The following is a 21391-nucleotide window of genomic DNA, read 5'->3' on the forward strand; positions in this document are numbered from 1 at the left end:
GTAAATTCACTGATCCTAAGCCAAACACAGCCCAAGCTGTATTAGTTCATACTTTTTACATATTGAACAAATTGAGAATTTTCCAGGCTGGAATGTTCCAGATAGATTCCTAATTATTGTGAAAGTGCCAGCGTTCTTTACAGTTTGGGATTCACTGAAGCAAAGAGTTAATGATTGATCCCATGAGAGAAAAAATTCAAACTGGCTTCCATCCCTTTTTACCACACATCAGGGAGAGTATTAGGGGGTTTTGAGGTCAGGCCACATACCAGCCTGGTCACACAAGAACACTCAAGGATGATGAGCTTCTGAAATTCCTTGAATCTTTTCTGTCTGTCTTTCCATCCTTTAAGGTCCCATCATTCAGAGCTTAATTTTCCAAAAGACTGTCATGAAATCAATCCTTCATGTGCTAAATGCAATGATTTGTCTTGCAAATTGTTGTCACAAAGTGCAGATGTGATTCTGCTTATTAATAAACTAAGAATAAGTGGATTTGTGAAAATTCAGAAAAGCAAAAATATTCAAATCATCAAATCAAAGCATAGACTATTTTTCTTAGAGAAGTGAATTAGAATTCTGAATTCCCAACTCATGGAAGAGAAATTCTTTCTGCATTAAAGCCAAGACCCTCTTCTGTCTTTGCATTAAGGCTGTTAACATGCAGATCATGAGAATGGCCTCACAGCAATTCCAGTGGTACTTGCTGCCTCTAGAAGGGTTAAGAATAGTGAGCAATTCTGCGTTCCTTTTCCAGTCTTGTTTTTCTCTTCCCATCTGTTCAGGGGTATTTCTTTCCTCTCCTCTGCTCATCCTTGTTTACTGTTCCCTGGAAAGGTAGTCCACAATATTTGCAGGATCTTCACATTACTGAAGGTGACACTAGTAGACTCCATCTGACTGCAGAGAGATGCTGCTTCTTTTAAACTGGTGAAACAACCTTGTCAGCATCTTCACTTGGCTCTCTCAGCTTTGCCAACTTGACTTTTAAAAATTCAGTTGATGTAATGCTGTATTCTTTGAGGCTTTCACTCTCTGTTCTGGAGTTGAGATACTGATAATGTTGTTCACAGATTTCACAAAATGTTCTTTGCTGATTGAAAGGATGTTTCTAAGAATGAGAATTTGAGTTTGAAGTAGACTAGTCAAACTAGTCTGTAGAAAGGTTCCATTCTGGGATTTAAATTATGCTACTAGAATAATGTCATAGATCAGTCTGTCTTGGGTTTGTTTTGAAAATATGCATCTTGGGTTTTTTCTACCCCTTTTGTGCCCACCCTGACCCAGTAGAGTTGTTTTTATTAACTTTGTGGGTTCAAAATGCTCTGTATCTCTGGCAACTGATTTGAATCTTTTATTATTGTGTCATGCTGGTCACTGAATGAAACCTCATTGAAGCTGATGGTCTTATTAATATTCATGGTTAATTCACAATAAATGCAGTCCCCATGCCTTTCTATCCACTGACAGCTGAAACAATATCAGCCACACCTACAGCACAGGAGGCATGGACAAGAGATTTAAGGAACCTGTGTAGGAGGTTCTGCTGTTGGTTCAGATATAATGTTTCTGTGTGTGCTGAAACATCAACCTAAAGAAAAACTACACAATAAGACCAGAGAAGCAATGTAAATGTATTTTAAGAAAGAAAAGGGAAGAAGACAATTTTTGTGCACAGTTCTTGAAAGGAGACTTGGAACTACAAGCAAAGAGAGGGTTTATTTCTGGTCTGGATTTGCCTTCTTTCTAGGGGAACAAAACTATAATGTGCACATAAAAGGCATTGCACCTGATAAATTCCTCACTCCATCACTGATTTATCTCCCTAATGAAAATAGCCTACAAACCTCCTCTTGGCTCAACCAAAGTCAAAAATTGTGACATTAACAGCATTGTGAATCCAGTTTCTGAGGGGATAATTTGAAAGTTTCTATTAACCTTGAACTGGCTTGGAACATGAAGAAAGACAAAAACACTTTCACTTGAAATTATTTTATATTTCTAATATCCTGGAGGAGAATACTTGTATTGTCTCACCTTAAATAATGTACACTGCTACTACCCTAACATGATATTCTTGGGAAGGAAATTGAGATTTATTCATTACTTCAGGAGCACAGCTCATAGGCTGAGCAGAAAAGTGTGACAGGAGTTTAAGCTGTCAGTTTGGCTGCTGACATGTTACTACACTTCTTGGAAAAAAACCTCAATTCTTCAGCATTGGGAGCTAGAGCCTGGCTTGTACTTTGGGACCTATCACCCTAAATTGTCCAGAACATGGCTGCAGGGTGGGAAGGTGGATAAAAATCTGCCTGTCCTGGCAAGAATCCAGAGAAGATTTGGGTGGTTTCTGCCAGAAACTTCAGACTTCTAGGACAAACTGACAAGTAATTAATTAGATTAAATTCAGTGAAAGAAAGCCAGAAGAGTTCTGAGAGGATGTGGAATTCTCTGCAGAACCTGAGTCCTCCTGCATCAGTGCATCAGAAGAGGAAGCAGTTACCAGTGAAGAAAATGGAAATGGATTGTTACAAGCTCATAAATACATGAACTATGGAGAAGGAGATTTTGATCTCTCCCCTGACTGATGGTTTTGTGTTGTTTTTTTTTAGAATAGAAAGGGTTTCTAAAATAAGAGAATTTAAAAACCATGTAAAACAAGAAATTCCAATTAATTGCTGGCCATAATTAACAAATAAACAAATAAATGTACTTGAAATAAAGCAAAATGCTTCAGTAGTTGTGAGGACATAAGAATTCATAATTATTTTTGATTTCTTTGTGGTAAAATATAAATAATGAGTACCTATGAAGTGCCCTACTAAATTGACCTTCTAGGGTCAATTTATGGGAATCCATTTTAAAGATAAAACCCAGGTCAGAGAAGGGAAGAATCTATAAAGGCAGCAGATCTGAATGGATAGATTATCCTGTCTGTAAAAGCACTCATTGTACCTACCTGCTGTAGTAGTTTTCCAGAAAAAGAAAGAAAAGATAAAGTGAAACAATTTTCACAAAGGGATTCTAGCTGCTGAAGCCTTCCTGGCTTTGAAAGAGAGATGGATGCTTGTTTATTTGGTAAGCACTTTTGATGAGCAAAAGCAGTAGGAAAAACATAGATGCAAAACAGGAAGAAATATATCTAGTAAACACAGGGATGCAGGGAAACTGCAGGGGAGAAAATAAGCTTATTTTGGTGCTGAATTTCCCCCAAAGCATTGCTCTAGCATTAAATGTAAAGCATGTGATGATCTAAGAAACTTTTATCATTGGAAGGCAATCGTCCTGATCAAATATAGACCCTTTACAGTAATGATGAAAGGGAAATACTTTATTAAACAGCTAACTCTCCATTTACCTGCTGCAAAGATGGAGTCAGTCCTCTGAGCCATCAAGGAATTAATCACACCTTCCTCAGTTTGAAGCCTAACCTTTTCATCATTGTTCTGATGAAAAGATAAAAGCAGATCCTGTAGGCTACTGAAAGGATGTTTACAGGAGGATTCATGCTTGCTAAAGGATAGATGGAGCCAGCAATGTGGCACAAAGAGAAGACTGACCCAAAGGGCAGCAGGAACACTGCCCTCACAGCAGACTAAGGCCTCTTGTGGGAAACACACACTGTATCCCCACTGCATTTGAAAACACACTGGGAATGATGTTCCATAACACATAATGCTTGTTCCACCCAGGTATTACTTGGTGCATGTTGATGTCTGAGTGGAAACCAGTACATCTGCCAGAGACCCCTGATAAGTTAGAGATTTCTTACTGGCTGCTGTGCCCAATGAGATAGAGCCTGTTAAAATAGAGGCCAGTGTGCACATACCACATCCACTTGAACTCTGAAAAAAAAAAAGGGGTAAGGCTTCCATCTGTGCAGCTCTACAGATAATCAGCCACACTTTGTAAAACTCCTCTTACTGGAGAGCAGTTACTTGGAAATTGAACAGGATTGCAAAAACAGTGGATAGATGAGCAAAGGGAGGCATTTCAGAGCTGAGCTAAATGCTGGTGTTGCTTTTCTGCAGCTCCTCAGGGCTGTTAACAACCCTGGTGCTCCTGTCCAAGCTTGTTTCAGGTTGCCTTTTGTGGGGGCAGGGATTCCAGTATTACACAGTGAGAGAAATACAAAACAGATAAATGAAGTGGGCAGTAGCTATTTGCAGCAAACGTAGATGTAAGAAGCATTTCTTCATGGTTTTGTGCTGGAGGACAGAAGTCTCATAGGTAGTGCACCCCCACTCTGGCTCCTGACAGTTGTGAGTCATAAAGATGTACTGCAAGGTTTTAGCAATTACCTTTAGTAAAGCTCATGTCTAATTGAGAAAGCTTTGATGGAGCAGATGCTGCCTGAAAAAGACAAAAAGGAACTGATTTATTAAGAATGGAAAATGTGTTTAGACAGAAATAGATGCTGCTTTGTTTAATGTGAGTGGGGGCATAGGTTCCTGCAGCATACTCTGAGTCCTCTTAAAGAGAGGACCTGGGTACCAGAGGAGAGTAATGAAATGGTAGATCCATCCATGCTAGAATGCAGTACCACCTTTTCTTATATAATAAAGGCTTTTAATTTGCAGTAGAATGTTTGAAATATGAAAGATTAAGTAGAGAAGATAGGAATTACTTCCCAACAGCAGATGATGATGGATGCATGTTGCAAAACCTAAGCAAAATCAAAGATGTGGAAAAAAAAAAGAACATCATTCTTGTGAGGCACTTATTTCAGTGTATATTTCTACTTGATATGGACTGGTAGTCAATTTTGTTGGGTTCCAGTGAAGAGTTATTGAAGGCCAGCAAAGAAACCTTGATATCAGAACCCAAGATTTTAAAAGCTTCTCTCTTAGTTGAAGAGGGGAAAATATGAAGAACTTTGATTTTAAAGCTGATAGAGGTGAGAAGAGATGGAAGTGTTCCTTATGGCTGTTCCCAAATCCTAAGATATCAGAATCCAGAACATTTGCTTCAGAAATTATATCTTTAAATTGGGCATGGCCTATCTCATTATATGTTAAAGAAATGGGAAACTGAGAAATAGTAGGAACTCATTTATTGACATTCTTTAAAGGGTTTTGAAATAATCATGAAAAGATTACACTAAAGTCTTGGGCTGGTGATGAGAATTACTTGAAATAAATGTAGCATGCAAATACTACTATTTTTAAATAATTTATATTTTTTAAATTACTTCTATCTGCTGGCATGGACCTTGTTGCCATTCTAGATTTTACCACTGTGACAGACCAAAAGTGTTACACGGCGGGTGAAAGCTACTGTGAATCTGCTAATACTCTTTCTTGAAACTAGTGAAAAACTACTCTAAGTTTCTTATCCACTGGGCAGCTGGAGCTCTAGGGACTGTTAAAGCCTAGACACCACGCAGGGCTGACTGTGAGTTTGTGCACAGGTGGGTCTGAGTGAAAATCCAGCTCCCACCTGTGGAAGGAACTGTGTGTGCAGGAGTGTAGGGGAGAGAGGAACACCACAGCAGCACACACGTAAAAAAAATGCTGGAGAAGCACTTAGAACACCTGGGAGGAAAAAAAGTGCAAAGAGTGCTATGGGACAAGTGCCACACAGGAAATGCTGGGAACCATGAACTCCATGGGAAGTGATTTCCTTCATTTGCTTCATATTGAATGTAGGACAACAGAACTGTATGTATACTATTTGTAAATAAACATCATTGTGCCAAAGGGGTAACTGACTTATAACTGTCTTTCCCATCTATATGACCCTTTTTTTTTTAGCTTACTGGTTGAGTCCAAAGGATATCCATAATTTGGATTGTTTGGGAAATCTAGTTCAACTGTGTGAAACCAGCAAATCCCCATAAGGGGGAGTTTCATGAATAGAGTTTTGCTTTTTTCCCCCTCCCTTTTCCTCTCTCCACCTGATAGTAGAGTGACTTAATACCGAGTATCTGGGCTACCATTAAGGGACTTGGAGAAAACAGATTAACAGGTAAGAAATGAGCTATGTTAATGGAATGTGCATTATAAAAAGGCAAAGTGGTCCTTTTAGACAAAGTCTAAGAAAGGAGGTTATACTGTTTTCATGTGCTATACCTACATATAATTTATATGAAAATGAAAATGTATTACTTGTTTTAACATTTTTTTTTTACAATAATTACGGGCTTGCTGTGGTATGGAAGTGACCTAATAGTTACAATTGTGACCTCTAAGTTATTGTTAATTTTACTGTCAGTATGTGCTTCACATCTTCTACTTAATGGTATGCTAATTGTACAGCAGGATGTCACATTCTCCAACATACAGATTCCCTATTTCAATTACAGCTAAGTAAATCTCCATTACTAATGAGTAAGCATTTCTTTTCCATGTACATTTGCATTATAATGGACATTTTCTTTGTGCACTAAAATTATTCTTTCCTTGACAACAACTTTGTATTTTATTTTACAGTAAAGGCTACGACATGATGATTCATTCCTTTCTGTTGGGTTTATCTGTATTTAAATTGTCAAATGCTCTGGATAGCCTGACATTTTCTATCCCATGTTATTTTTCTGTACTTCCAGAATAAATGTATGTATTTGCTTTAAGACAACCCACTTAAGACAAATGACAAAGAAAAGTAAGCTTACATGCCGGTCATAAATTAAGATCTATTTTTGAAATTGTTGCAGCACTTCACTCACGTTGCCGAGTGAACCTCAGCTATTTATGTCAGTGCAAAGTGACCTTTATGATATAATGTTTGACAGATTTGAATATAAAGAACAAGTCACCACGTGTGACCCATATGATTGCAAGATCCCGCTCTGCTTAACAGAGCGCAGCTCTTTGGCTATTGCACACAGTCCCCCAAACTCATTTGCTGTCCTGCTGATGCATAGATCCGTGAATGCAGCGGGCGGCTGGGCAGGACCAAGGGGGAAGGTCTCTGCTGGATCTGAGTTCTGCAGCTTTGCTGCCAAATGCGCTCCCTCTCGGGGCCGGGCTGGTGCCGCTGAACTTGGGCAGAGGATTCCCTTTGTCTGCAGCACAGCGACCCCGGAGCCCTTCCCTCCCTGCGCCAGGAAACTCAGTCCCTGTGGAGGAGATCCTTCCTCAGCCTGCATGGCCCGGGGAAAATGTATCACCTTCTATACACAAACAAGGACTGTGAGTTTTATCCATAAAGTGATAACCTAACCTTCGATGATATACAGCAAAGGTGTTGCTTTGCTTTTGGTGGGGCAACTCCCTTTACAGTAAATTATGTCAGAAAGATCTTTTTTAGATGCCCAGAGAAGGTTTATATATCAAAGAGAGTGCATTAATTAACAATCATTAATATTCTTGATGATTTTTAAATTGGCCTGGTGGTGGGTGTGTATATGGATAAGAATGATGGGTGTTGGGTTCTTTTAATCATATAAGTACGTGGGATATTTTAAAGAAATAAAATGTGGTGAAAGTGTCAGGTAGCATTCCAGGAATGCAGGAGGAAATGTATGCAACCAGAAGTTAGAACTAACAGATTGATTTCCTGGTCACTGTGCATGAATTCTTTCTAGCCTTGTGTATATCCTGATAACCAGATGGCTTACAGTATAGATACAAAGTTTGTTTTGTTTTTATTTTGAAAGGCCTACGGTATGCAGCCTTTTTCCCAGACAGCAGCAAAAAACAAGGTGAACAATTTTTGCACTATGTGGTTTTGAATTCTGTCATATTTTCTATTACGTTTCTGTCTTCCATTAGGATAGCTTAGTTTAGTCTCTTAGCCACCACCATCATCCATATCACTCCCGGTCCCGGGTTGAGCGTGCACACCCCGTGTGTCGGGCGGGCTCCGGGGCTGGCCGTGGCCGCTCGGATGTCGCCGCTGCCGGCGCTGTCACCGCGGCCGCCCTTGGGCCGCCGCTTTCGGGAGCGCCCGGCGACACCTGGCGGTGCGAGCGGGAACTGCAGCCCCGCCGCGCCCGCGGCTGCCGGAGCGGCCGGACCGGCCCGAGCCCGAGCGGCGGCAGCCGGAGCTGGGCACAGCTAAACTAATCCCATCTCCTGCATGAAAATAAATGAGTAAATAAATAGATAAAGTGCTGGGAGCACATTCCCCTCCCATTCACACTTAGGTAAACCGAGAGGAGCAATAACCAACATTTCATTGCTGTTGGAGGAAAACTAATGCCTCTGACCTCGCTATTGAAGTCAATAGGGCAGTTGTCCACAAGGGTTATGTACCTTTTTAAATCTTTTTTTAACTAGCTTTTCAAATATATTGCACAAATTAATGTTTTATGTATACTTATGCACTAAATATACTGCATTAAACAAAAACTTTTTTTCTGTGAAATCCTTGTCTTTAGAAATAATGAGGTTTTCAAAACTTTGCAGTGTGAATACTGAAGGAAGCCTCTTCTGCTGTTTTATTTAACGTCATGGTTTCTGGCTGGAGTGTATGGTTTTTCTTGCCAGCAAATATATTTCCGTATGTTTATGAAATTCCACATCTCTTTGCCAGCATATTTCTTAACAATGGAATATCTGGGAGATACGAATACGTAACTAATACAAACAGAAATTAAGAATCCTGGAATCCTGATTCTGTGGTGAAATTGCAGGACTTCTTGGGGTCTTCTCAGCTTAATTTTTTTCTAAATATACATTCAACCAAAACATTATTTTTCTGGCTTAATTGGCCCTTTACTGCCACCTGATTTTTTTTTTTTTCATTTTCTACATACAATTAATATAAATGAAATACAAAACACTACTTTATCCTGATTTTTCTCAGTCTACAGGCAAATCAAGTACACCAACAATGCAGTATCTTTAGTTGTTCACAAAATATCCTAAAGAAAGGGTTCCCAAAGTACACAGCCACTGGATTTTGGAAGGGGAAAGATTTGTGTTCTTTTAGCCAAATTTGGTGGTGTTATGCCATTTTGAGATATACAGAATTTGCCAATGAACTGAAATGAGGAGAAAGGACAAAAGGTCAAGTTACACTGTTAATCTGCACAACAAAGGAGGGCAAAGTTCTGAGTTCAAAAATCCCTGGTTAAGATTTCATAGGGTGGGTTTTTCCCCCTCTAAACTCGCTAGCCCAGCAAACCAACATTCATGGTACATCAGCTTTAGTGCAGGCAGTCTGGGTTGGGGCTGTCCCAAAACCTCTTGTGTTGATGGGGCTCTGGTCAGATGGTTCTGTGCACAGCACGGCCGCTCTTCAGCACAAGGGACTGGAGGTGCCACCTGAGCTGGCCCTTCTCGCGCTGCTCCGCTGGAGGAGACCTTGCACACAAGGACTGCACTGCCCAGGCACAGCATAGTGAAAATCAGGCAAATGCCAGCTCTGGCAGTCAGTGGGAATTGCTAACTCCACCTTTACAACATGACATTAAAAATAGCTTGATCAGATTTTTGTCAAGATAATTTATTGAAGAATAGGAGTAGTTTTTTCAGAGATCTGAACCCATTGAAAAGTGACATTTGACATGAAAAGGCATTGGGAGTTTTATCTGAGATATGACAGCTATTTTGTCTTCTAAGTGTAAAGAAAACTGTGGCATTTCAGATAACAAACATAAACATTTCACAGCGGCCACTGGCAATTCTGCTTGGTTTTAGAACTATAGATTCCTAGAGCAAAATTCTGCCTCCAAATTATATGCATGCTGCTCTCATTTATTTCAGCAAAGCTTGTGCACATGTTTTAAAGGTCAGAATTTGGCCGTTGGGGGTGAATTTTCAAGGAAGAGTATATTAAAGACACCTGTGCATCAGCAGAACCATATCCTTTGTCTACTGCAGGACATTTCAGGAATGAGCCGGGTGCTATTGAGCACGGCAACTGAAACATTTTATATGTTTTGAATTGCATTGGGATTGCTTAGCAGAAACATTTCTTGCAGTAATTGGTTCATGATTTCCTTTATTTCTTGTAACTCAACACTTTGATGCTGAAAAGTTGTCAGTTTTAAGAGAGTAAAGACTGGAAGGGACCGCCCTTCAGAAAATTACAGCTGAAAATATAATGTAACAATCAAACTAAGGAAAATAGCCCAAGAAAATAGGTATGGTCTGTTGAGGTGCACAAACTTTTGTTTGCAATCTAATACAGAGAGGTCAACAAATGTTTTACACAAAGGTAGAAAACAAACCCACTTTTCATTGTGGACAGAGCTCATATTTGAAATTGTAACTAAACAGACAATTGAAAAAATTAAAACTTGGCATTCATATTCTATTTGAGTTAGTGTGTATTAAATTGATGAAGATCTTTAAGCACGTAGGTTTTCCCCTGTTTTTTAAACATTATACACTTCTTTAAAATGTTTATAATGTCTAATTGCTGCTGGATTTCAAGACATATCAATTTTGTTCTTAGTTCCTGCAGATTTTGACAGAATGTCATACCAAAATATTTTGTATTTTTTGTAGGACTGGGAAACAGAAAATCATGACTGGTATTGTTTTGAATGCCATTTGCCTGGAGAGGTGTTGATATGTGACCTGTGTTTTCGTGTGTATCATTCCAAGTGTTTGTCTGATGAGTTCAGGCTTAGAGACAGCAGTAGTCACTGGCAGTGCCCAGTTTGCAGGGTGAGTACCTATGAGATTTCATGTGCTGATTAGAGGATTGATATTCATTTATAGATTTATGAAAGTGTCCAGAGGGTCTGGCCAGGTTATTGGGTAAAGAACTGAATATTGAAATGATGGTACATACCTAGAGCATCTGTACAGAGGTACCAAAATGTGGTGCATGTAGCAGATGGCCATTACTGAAGACTCCAGCAAGTTTTACTTGCACAGTACCCTGTGCCAGAGTGTGCACCTGAGTGCAGTAAAGTGTGGGAGCCTTCAACAAGAGTAAACAAATTGCTGTATAAGATGCTACTGTTTTTACTTAATGTTGTTTTAATGAATCATTTTTGTATTTTGATGACTTGCATTCTTAATATTTTATTGGAATGGTATTTTATGTTAGAAAGCCACAATCATGTTACTGATGAGGCTAGTGTCAAAAAGATGGAGTTAAATCCTGCTTTTCATTTACTGATGTGGATTCTATTGGTGCAAAAAGGGCAATCTGGATTTCACTCATGGCATCCATATCTATGTTGCTTTTTCTTTAAAAATGTTATTCTTATGAGGGTGGCAGGAAACTGCAAAAAGCATTTTTTCTATACTTTCCAAGAACAGGCAGATATGTTGTCTACATGTCATTAGAAGATGAAACATTCTGGTCAGGATGGTGCTTACTGGTACCTAGCCTTGAATCAGCCAAATACCTGTTGCTGTTGTCATCTGTCACCTCCCCAAATGGAGCACTTCACTAGGCTTCCTAGAGAGCTAGGCTCCCTTCCTGTGGAAGGAATAATGCACATGTATGTTTCAGATAAAATTGTTGCTACAGAAGGGCATAAAACTGCCACTTCCCTCTGCCTGGGATTGCTGGAGAGAGAGGCACTTCCTTTGCTAAAAGCTTGGATTAGCTGCAGAGCAGCAGAGTGACCTTAGGATGATCTGTGCTGCAAGGAATGTAAGGTTTCAGGCACTTTGTGGGATGGGGAAGCAGTTGTTGAAAACACATGGAGTGTTTTGTTTCAAACCAGCACTTTTTGAATGTTGTTACCTTAGAGTGAGTTCCACAAAACCTGTTGTTGTTGCCTCAGATTGCTCTCAGGAGAGCAGCTTGCTCTCAAGGAGCTCTCAGGGTTTAGGGAAATAGAAAATCAGGGCTACCTCAAGGAAGCTGAAAGTAATGAAAAGGAAGGAATGACAGGGAAAAAACTGTTGAGAATAAAGACATATACTGTATCTCTGCATATTGAATTGCTAGCATTTAATTTAGCTACTCAGTATTCCCTCTGTTAAAAACAAAACCTATGACCATATATAGATGATTTACTTTCAGATTTTTAAATAAATCTCTTTAATAATTGCTGGGTCTTAATAGAAGTATTGATTATTCCTATAAATAGCCAAAATTAGGTAAACAGCCTGCAGTCTTCACTGTAGTTTGCCAGGAATTTTAGATGATGCCTGGTGAAGGTAGAGAATGTGGATGGTTTATGCCACCTTGTGTATGAGGTGGTTTCATAACACCTCTCTTGTCCCATGGATGTCCTCAGAGTGGAAATGCTGAATCATTGCTGGAAATATGCTCTGATACATCAGCTTTGAGAACAGTTTGACTTTCATCATGGAGCCTTGAAGTCCTTTATGGCAATGATATTAAATAAATGTTTACCTTAAAAAAAAAAAATCCTGTGAAGCTAGAGCCATGTGCTTTCTGCCTATCTTTCTGCATATTGGTCCCTTTTTTTATTATACAAATATTAAGGAGAGGTTTTGGGGGCTCTTAAATGCTTCCTGCCCCAGAGGCCTTTGGCTTGTTAAGTGCCTCAGGTGATGATCACCCAATTTTTGTGGATATTGCCACTGTGAATGCCATGGCATCCTTTCTCCCCCCCCAGTGCCAGCAGCTCCTTTTTTTCTTTGTTAATTCAAATCACTTCAAGCCCTAATCCTGCAAACTTGGGTTAAGGAGGCTGGCACAGTCCTGTAAGTGTGGCAGTCAGCATCCTTGTGTCAGTAGTCATCCTTCAGTATTCTGCTACTTTCTCCCCACCCTCCTAGGAAATGACTGCTCTAGTTTCATTTTAAAAGCAAGAAAGTGGCCTATATTCAAAAAAACTGATAATGTGGAAAGAGCCCTGGCTGATGTCCAGAGGGCATAACAGAGCTTAACCATCTTGCATAAGGGCAATGGGGGATTTACACTGTGTTATCAGCAGTAAATAAGTATCTTCAAGAAAAGTGATAGCTGGGACAAAGAGATACATATATTTTCATATTTAATTCCATAACTGGACATAGCACTTTTCACTTGGAGATCTCAAAGCTCTTTACAAAGGGGAAGTAAAAGTATGTTTAAAACATAATATATTGGGAGAAATAATCTAAGAACACTTCATTCTTATGTAAAGATTGCTCCTGTAATGCTGCCAAGGTCAGCAAGCCTTTGAATCTTTCATTTCAGAATTGCTGGTTGTATTAGTTTGATCAACCAGTGCAATTTTATCTTGCACACTTGGCTACTCAGAAATATTTTATAAAGGCCATTGCTAAAGATTTGTTCATAGCTTAAAAAAATATTTTCTTCCCATATAATTTATAACAATCCCTTTCAAACCTTGTTCTGAACTCTGCCTGTTCGTGGTTTTTCTCCATTGCATCCATAAACAGCAATGTCCAGTTCCTCATTTCTTTCTTTTTTTAAATTGATGGTTCCACTCTGAGTATTTTTGTACCCTGTATAACTCTCAGCAGGAGTCAAAAGTCAAACAAAGTTCAATTCAAACCATATTGCACTGATTGAAATTTTTCCCTGACTGTTGACTAATCATTGTCTTAAGTGAAATAAATTGGCATTGTCAGCAAAATTCCTGGTAGACAAGTCACAAGAGAAAAACTTAATATTGAATGATCTTAGAGATTACATTTTTCACTACTGGAATAGTTCATTCCAGACAGGGTTAGCCACCTCTGTCTCTAAAAGATATAGGAAACTTCTACATTTATTGCTTCTCTTCAATTATATAAAACAAGAGAATTAATTTTCTTCAGCTGTTAATTTGTTACCTAAAGGCTACAAAAAGTACTGCCAAAATTCTAATTTTTTGGAGGGGGAATAGATACATACAAAATTATGAGTAGGAGAATTTTGATCATGTTGGTGTAACTGACTATTATTATTTCTTGTCTAAAAATCCAAATTTAAAAAAAAATTATAGGAAGGCAAAATTAAGCATTTTGATATATCATTTGTCCCAGAGAAATAGATTTTGATTCATGAAACAGAAGGAAAGAATTAGTCATGTGGTTTTGCTTGACTACTAAATATTTTTACAATCATCTGATGAGAGATTGGTCTTCCATGAATGTTCTTTGCAAGGACTTAAAGCCAATTTACCTACCATAGTGGGTATTCCAGTGTTCCTGGGGTTTATATACAGGAGACCAAAGTAGTCTGTACAGCTGAAGATATTAAATACTGTGCTGGGAAGCATTCTATAGATTGGCTTTTTCTGAGTGCTGGTTACTGTACTGAGCATTTCCTAGGGTACATAAAAATAAACCATTATGCAGTTCACAATCAACTTCAGACAAAATTTGATAAGTGAGAATGACAAGCAGTGGAGAGTTAGAAGCACAGGAAGATGGAGGTTACTTAAGTGAAGTTTCTCAAGTGCTTAGAACAGGGGAGTTTAGGTACCAGCTGTCAGTCAAGGTGGTGCATGTCAAATACAAGCAGGGAGGAAAGAATCTGCCTTTATTGGCTTATTTCATGGTGTTATGGAAGGAGTTTGAGACCTGGATGGGGAGGCATATTCCTGAAACAGTATTTGGTGTGATCCACAAATAATAGTCATGGGTGGGTGGGTAAAGGGCAGTCCTAGTGTAGGACCAGTTTTAGCAGCACAGAGCTCACACAGAGCTCACACCTGTCCTCACCAGTCCCTGCCATGCACCCTGGAGTAAATCAGGGAGCTGACAGAGCTGGGCACTGCATAGCACATACTGAATAAAGATTAAAGGAATTTGTCCACAGCAGTGGGCAAACTTGGGTAAGCTCCACTTAGAGCCTCCTGCCACCTTCTTTGTGCAGATAGAAGCAAATTTAATTCATATTTGCTTCATATTCAGAAAGTGCTTAATGCACCATACATGTAGAAATCAATTTGTGGATTCAGCTGTAACATTTCCAAAAGCACCTGATGCTTTAAAAAGTCTAATTCTACTGCATCTGATCAGAAAGAGGCACATCTTAGGGCATCTTTTGCTCCTGCAGAAGCTTTTCTGTGTGATGCTTAGGGCACACAGTGCATTGGTTGCTCTGAGACCCATCCCATGTGCCTGCATACCTTTCTTAATGATACAGGAAACCTGAGGACCTGAGGGTTGAAAGTTTGAGAGGGCAGCAGAGCAGTAAAGCTTTCCATATGTTGCACCAAATTCCTCTGGCAATTTAAGCCCTAAAAAAGTCCAAGGGCCAGTGTGTAAGGCAAGAAGATTCTAAAGAGCAGTGCTGAGTGTATGTTAGACTCATGCTCATAGTTCCCCTCTGCAAATAGACCCCTGGAGCCCTGAATTGCTTCTGAAAATGCAACTGATGCCTTAGAAACGTGTGTCTGCCATTGAGCAGCCTTCACATAACCCATCACTGAACTGAAATGCAGCTCTTTGATGTGTGCATACACAGGACAGGTGAGAGAGGAAGGGAAAAGTATTCATTAATGGGAGATTACAGGGAAATGGAAACCTCTTTAAACAGTGCAGATGTAATTTAAATGCCTATAGCTAGACAGAATGCTGCCACTGACACCTTGCATTTCTTAGAGCTTTCCTGGTTTTTTCTCTTCAAACGAAAGACTGCAGCAACTGCAGCACAGTGGCCACTGCCACCATGGGAGTTGAGAGCTAACTCAGAGTGCAGAGGTTTGTCACTTCCATCATCCCCTGGTGCTACTGCAGGATGGAGTGTTTCTGGGAAGTGCCCCTGGTTTCTCTAGCCTCATGTGGTTTGTAAAGCCTTGCAGTGAAGCCCTGCACTGTGAGCATGTCAGAATTGCTAAATAAGTCACACCTGCACAGTAGCAATATATTGTTACCCTCTTGAAGAGCTAGGCAGTATAATTAATCTGGAATATTGAATATAAAGAGCAATGTAACCTTCAGGTTCCAGCTTCTAAGGAACAGATGTGCTGCAGAGAATAAGGCTCATAGAAGGTATTTCCTGCACCCACGAGAAAAGAGCTAGGCTGCAGGCTTGGCCTTTCACCTACCAATTCTCATTAATCTTCTACATGAGGATTGCTATTGGGGAGGTTATTACTTCACTCCTTCATCCCCTGTCTAAACACATAGGCCTGACCAAGGCTTTCAGTTTACCTTGATTCAAAGCAGGAGGTTTGCAGCTCTCTCTAGGGCTGTGTGCCTCAGGACTTGTCTGTGCTGCAGGTTAACCCCAGCAGGCAGCCAAGCACCCCAGGGCTGCCCTCCCATGTCCCCTCAACTCCCAGCTGAGAAAGAAAACCAAACAAAGGTGGTGCAAGGGCAGTCACTCCCCACCCTCATGGATAGATCAGTGCCCAGACAGTTCCTGAGTTAGAGATGGCTAAACTCCCCCTAAGCCCCCTCCTCTTCCTTTCTATTGCAGAGCATGAGGTTCCATGGCCTGGAACAGCTCTTTGGTTAGTTCAGGTCATCTGCCTTGCTGGGTCTTCTCCCAGCCTCTTGGGCACTCCCCAGTCTGTTCACTGTGGGGCAGAGTGAGAAACTGCCAAGGCCTTTCTCCTGTGCAAGCACTGCTCAGCAGGAGCTGGAACACCCACGTGTCACCATCACTGTTTTGGTCACAAATCTAAACCACAACACCACACCAGCTGCTGTGGAGACAATTGATTTCATCCCAGCCAGACCTGGTACAGTCCTGTATTCAGATAATTTTTCCCACAAATAGGTTATGTAAAAGGATAAGGATGCTGACATTTTGGGGGCTGGATTGAATCTCAGCAGTCTCCTTGAAACAAACTTGAACTTGAACAGGGTTTCCAGTAGAGTATATTAGTAGATCTGACAGGGAAAAGAGAGTGGATCTTGCCACTATCTCTGTTTTTATTTCCTGAAGGTAGGAAATTAGAAAAACTAATTTTCATTTATATTTTCTTCTCTATCACTCTGCCTACAAAGGGGACCTGAAAGTGGGTATGTTATCTTGTGTCAGAGCAATATAAATAGATTTTATGCAAATCATAGTCCCCATCTAGTATTATCTATTTTCCTGCTTTAAGTGGCTCTAGGTTGATGACTCTGAGAACACTACAAGTCTTCAAAATACAAAGGAGGAGTTTTTTTATTAAAAACCTACACGTTTTCCATTATAACTTCCAAAGAATGTGTGAATGCTACCTCCTAAATGGCTAATTATTGTTGAAAAGTGAATGAAGTGCTCGAAATGTAACTGGCTTTCTACAAAGGGTGAGCAGCCTTGCCATAAAAAGACATTTTGCTGGCTCATAGGCTCCAATTCCCTAAATTTATTACCTTTCAAAATTTAGTAGAGGAACATGGAGATCAAGTTTTTCTTAAAATAAATCAGTGTAGGGAATTGAAGGAAAAGTGGAAAAATTAAAGTTTGCCAGAATTGGCAAGTTAATTATATCATTTTCATTGGTGCTTAAGATGATATTAATTGCTGACATCAATAACTATACAAAGCCAGCTATCTATCTTTTCTTATGATCTCAAGGATAAGACTGTAAACCATCTATCTCAACAGTCTCTTTCAAACTGTCTTGCCCAGCAGGGCATGAAAAATGGCTCACATGAATTCTGAAATACCTTCAAAGGATGATAAATTCCAGAGCCATGTCAGAAAAAGAGGTGTAGGACTAGTCAGTGCATGTGAGTTTTATTGTGTCCTTATAAGTTTCAGTCTTTTAAAATGCTTTGTCATTAGCAAGCACACAGCACTCCAGTGCCTGAAATGACAAAATGACAGCAGTGTTTCATAATGCAGATAATTTAATGCACATTTGGGTTTTCATTTGCAGTGGCAATGTTGGTTTATGAGAAACTGAGTAGGTGATTTGAATTCCAGCAGAATGCACGTTTCTCCTGGTAGTCAGAGTGAAACATGGAAATACAGAATGTGATTCAGATATATAGTGCAGGATAAATTCTCTGTCAGTCCACAGTTTGGAAGGAAGGCCAGGCAACCATTAATATTATGAAAATAATGCTTAAAGGAACTGTAGGTTTAGAAAGGGCTGGCCCTTCCCACAAGAGAGTTTTTCCCAGTCAGGAGGAAGCTGTAGTGTTGTTATGTACCATGCAGTGTCTGAGTAGGTTGGTGACTGAGCTGGTATCTCAGCACAGTTTGTAATGATTCTAATTGCTGTTAAGCAATCAAATGAGCAGCTTTGCAGGTAGTGCCATGTACAGTTTTGTTTCAAGAAAGGTAGTAAGTACAATCCTGAGATGGATAACTTGCAAGTTTGCTGTAGCACAGGGGAACAGCCTGTGGTTTTCAGTTCCTCGGTGTCTTGCAGGAGGAATATAAACAGGGGAGACACAATCAAATCCTATCAGCTTTTTTTGTCCTAATGTGTAATTTTATTCTTGCCAAGTAAATTTGTAAAAGGAGGTGCTCTGTACTCAATGTCTGTGAGCCCTATATCCAGAGTCATATATAAGTAATTCAGTGAAAAATAGCACACTTCTAGTGACAGATAATTTTTAAGCCTCTTTTATTTCCATATTAGAACATGGATTCATTTTTTTTCTGGTGTTTGCTAAGCAACCATCATCTGCACAATTATGTGGATCTTGCTAAAGGCCGTCAGATTTTGAGGATGCAGGTGCACCTGAGCCAGTTTGGTCCACACAGTTTGCACACGAGGGGTGAAATGAGGCATGAGAGGGGGAGAGCTCAGCCTGGCAGTCAGTGCACAAGGTGTGAGGAGGAGTGAATGCCTTGCAGGAGATGTGAGCTGTTAGGAACAGTTCAGGGTAATAGACCTGGAACCCATGCTGTTGTTTCACTGTGCTTTGCTTTGGGAGAGCTACTGTAGGTAAAAGCAGGGAGGAGGTAGCACTTTGCAGCCAGCTGTTGTAGGGCTCTGCAGAGCTGTGCACAGGGATTGGAAAGGCTGCTTTGTAAGAGCACATTAGGCATTTGCAGAGACACCTTCTCTCTAGCAGCACATTTTTGGTATGCAGGGTTCCCACTAGCCTGGTTATACTTTGAAGGGTGGGGTAAGTCTCTATAACAGTCTGAAAGGAGAGGGGAAAGCTCTGGACCCTGAACTGCTAAAAATAGTGATCAGTGTTCCAGAATCTGGATTAAATTTTGTTAAGGAAGAACCACAAAACTCCCAGATAGCTATGTTTCTTGAGCAGTAAAAAGTGCTCTGAGTTTCGACTGGCTAGAGCCAATTTGTCTTCCTCCCAGATGGTGTCATTTTGCTTAGTCAGCACATAATTTGTAGATACAGGATATTATTTTTTAAATTATTTCTTATTTTACTAAAATTATTAATGCCTTGCTAATAAAAAGACCATTAAATAAATTTTCAGCTGCTCCCTAAAATGACTTTCTTCATTGCTTTATTCTAATTAGACACTTTTTTATGAGAGGTTTTGACAAACTGTTATGGATACAAGTGGAAATAAAACTCACCATTTTTCTGTAGCTGAAGTTCTCAGCCCAGACATAATTCAAAGTAACAGATATGGTGGTAGTGCCGTGTTAGTATTACTAATTTCTCAGAAGAGATTTTCCCTAAGAAATAGTGTTTAATGTGATTCAAAGTTACCTTTTCAATTCAAGTGTTAATGCAGAGAAAATGCTTATTGGCTGGATTTTGAAGTCAAGTTTAAAATACTGATATGATGCTGTTTTTCTTTGGCAGAGTATCAAGAAGAAAAACACAAGCAAACAGGAGATGAGCACATACCTGCGGTTCATCGTGTCCCGGATGAAGGAGCGGGTGAGTCTGAGCTGGGAGCTTTGCTCAGTCCCTGCTGCACTGCACAGGGTCACTGTGGGTGCCCCCCTGTGACTGTGCAGGAAGGAGGGCTACAGGAGGGTGGTTTTTATGTCTCCTGTCACAAGCACTGTGTGTGTTTTCACATACACTTAGCAGGCCCTGAGGTTTGCATCAGTGTCACCAGGTTATGGCATGGGCCTGTGGCTCTTCTGACATGGAACTTTTCAGGTCTGAGACACACCCAGTCTCATGGGCTGTAGATCCCCAGTTTGCCCTTGTGTAGTCCCCACCTGAAATATTCCAAACGATTGCATTTCCTGATCCTCTTTTATGTGTTTTAAGCAGATTCTAAACGCAATAACAAATGCTGTCTCATGGTCCTTTCAGGCTATAGATCTAAACAAGAAAGGGAAGGACAACAAACACCCAATGTATCGAAGGCTGGTGCACTCAGCTGTTGATGTTCCCACTATACAGGAGGTAGAGTGACTTGCTTTCTAACTTCTACACTGGTTTTAGTGTCTTTTAATAGTGAAAATTTAAAAAGTCCTAATCCTGTTAAATTCTCTTTGTGATCAGTATTTCAGTATTGTATCCAGCTTTAGGTATGGAAGCTTAACAGGTCAACCTTTTCCTCATAAATAGGTAATTGAGTAAAACCATTTTGAGTGGTGCCTAGTTTTCAGACACAGAGTATCCTCAATTCCTTTTGTACTAAGCTTATACTAGGACCTGCAGGTACCTAAAATCTTCAGAAAAATTACTGTTTAGCTAAATCAATGAATATAGACTCAAGTGCCTGTGTGTGCTTCTCTGGCCCAATGTTTTTGACCATATTCTGATTTTAGTCACTATGCCCTTGTGTGGGTGTCAGCTTTATAAACATCTGAATGATTCATAAAGAACCAATCACTTTGTTGATCATGAAAAACCAGACTCACCCAAAACATCTGTTTTGCATTAATTGTTCCAAAAATAAAGTACTAATAAATATATTGTCCCTTTTTTCTGAGCCAAAGGTCTGATCATGACTCATATAAATCAACTGCACATGACTATAATAAACAGCATATTCATCTTTACTCATTCCTGCAACTGGATTGTAGGCAGTGCTGTGGTATATCTTGCCCTTTACAAGCACAGATGTGAGGAGCCTTTGTTTTATTATTAAAATGCACAAATAAACAATAGCTTCACTGACAGTTTTGGAGACCAGCACTGCTGCCTGTCTAGAAGTGCTGGCAGCACTGGTTGAGCCTGTAAATAGGCCAGGCCTTCCTTTCACTCTGTCAACTTCTCCTGCTTCCATAGAAGGTCTTTTGGCTTTGATAGCGTTCTACAAGCTGATGTTATTTTGTTTGATGATTGGAATTGTCATAGATGTTCTTGAGAGAGCCCAGCTGAAAATGTTTCATTTCCCATTGGAAAAAGCCATACTAAGAAAATGAATTGCATGGCTCCATGTAGGCATTTTTTATGAATTTGGAAGACTGGGACAATCAGCTTTCATCAGATAACACAGACTATCAAGTGAAGATCCTGGAAGCTCAGTCCTGAAAGGCAGTCAACAGTGATTTGAAACTAGCTGATATTTTAAGGTACAAAATGTTCACCTCAGGGGACATATTTCAGTTTGAACAAATGTTCTGGGCCACACCTTATGCTGCAGCTACTGCAGCTTCACCTTCTTACAACCAGGAAAATCTTTCTTAAACTTGGTCAAGTACTAAAGGATCTATTTTACTTCTGGGCATTGCATAAAGGGCAGCCAAAGCTCAGGCACTTATAAACCATGACAAAGAAGTTGTAAGTATTCCATTGTATGCAGGAAAAGCAGTGTCTGATCTGTGTTGCATAATGCAGACTCCT

The 21391-nt window shown here is 39.9% G+C and overlaps 1 protein-coding gene across 7 annotated transcripts in view; it reads left to right on the forward strand.

Moving 5' to 3' along the window:
- Positions 1–21391, forward strand: part of ZMYND11 (zinc finger MYND-type containing 11) — a 116445-nt gene that overhangs the window by 79174 nt on the left and 15880 nt on the right. For 4 of the 7 annotated variants that reach the window (XM_059839821.1, XM_059839846.1, XM_059839836.1 and 1 more), the window contains exons 4-7: positions 7601–7645; positions 10401–10562; positions 19445–19522; positions 19910–20002. In XM_059839821.1, the coding sequence (XP_059695804.1) occupies positions 7601–7645; positions 10401–10562; positions 19445–19522; positions 19910–20002 (378 nt within the window). The remainder of the gene's footprint in view (positions 1–7600; positions 7646–10400; positions 10563–19444; positions 19523–19909; positions 20003–21391) is intronic. The other 3 variants (XM_059839865.1, XM_059839855.1, XM_059839874.1) reach the window with 3 other exon arrangements.

The sequence above is a fragment of the Haemorhous mexicanus genome, chromosome 1 (genome assembly GCF_027477595.1).
Source record: "Haemorhous mexicanus isolate bHaeMex1 chromosome 1, bHaeMex1.pri, whole genome shotgun sequence".
Classification (NCBI taxonomy): domain Eukaryota; kingdom Metazoa; phylum Chordata; class Aves; order Passeriformes; family Fringillidae; genus Haemorhous; species Haemorhous mexicanus.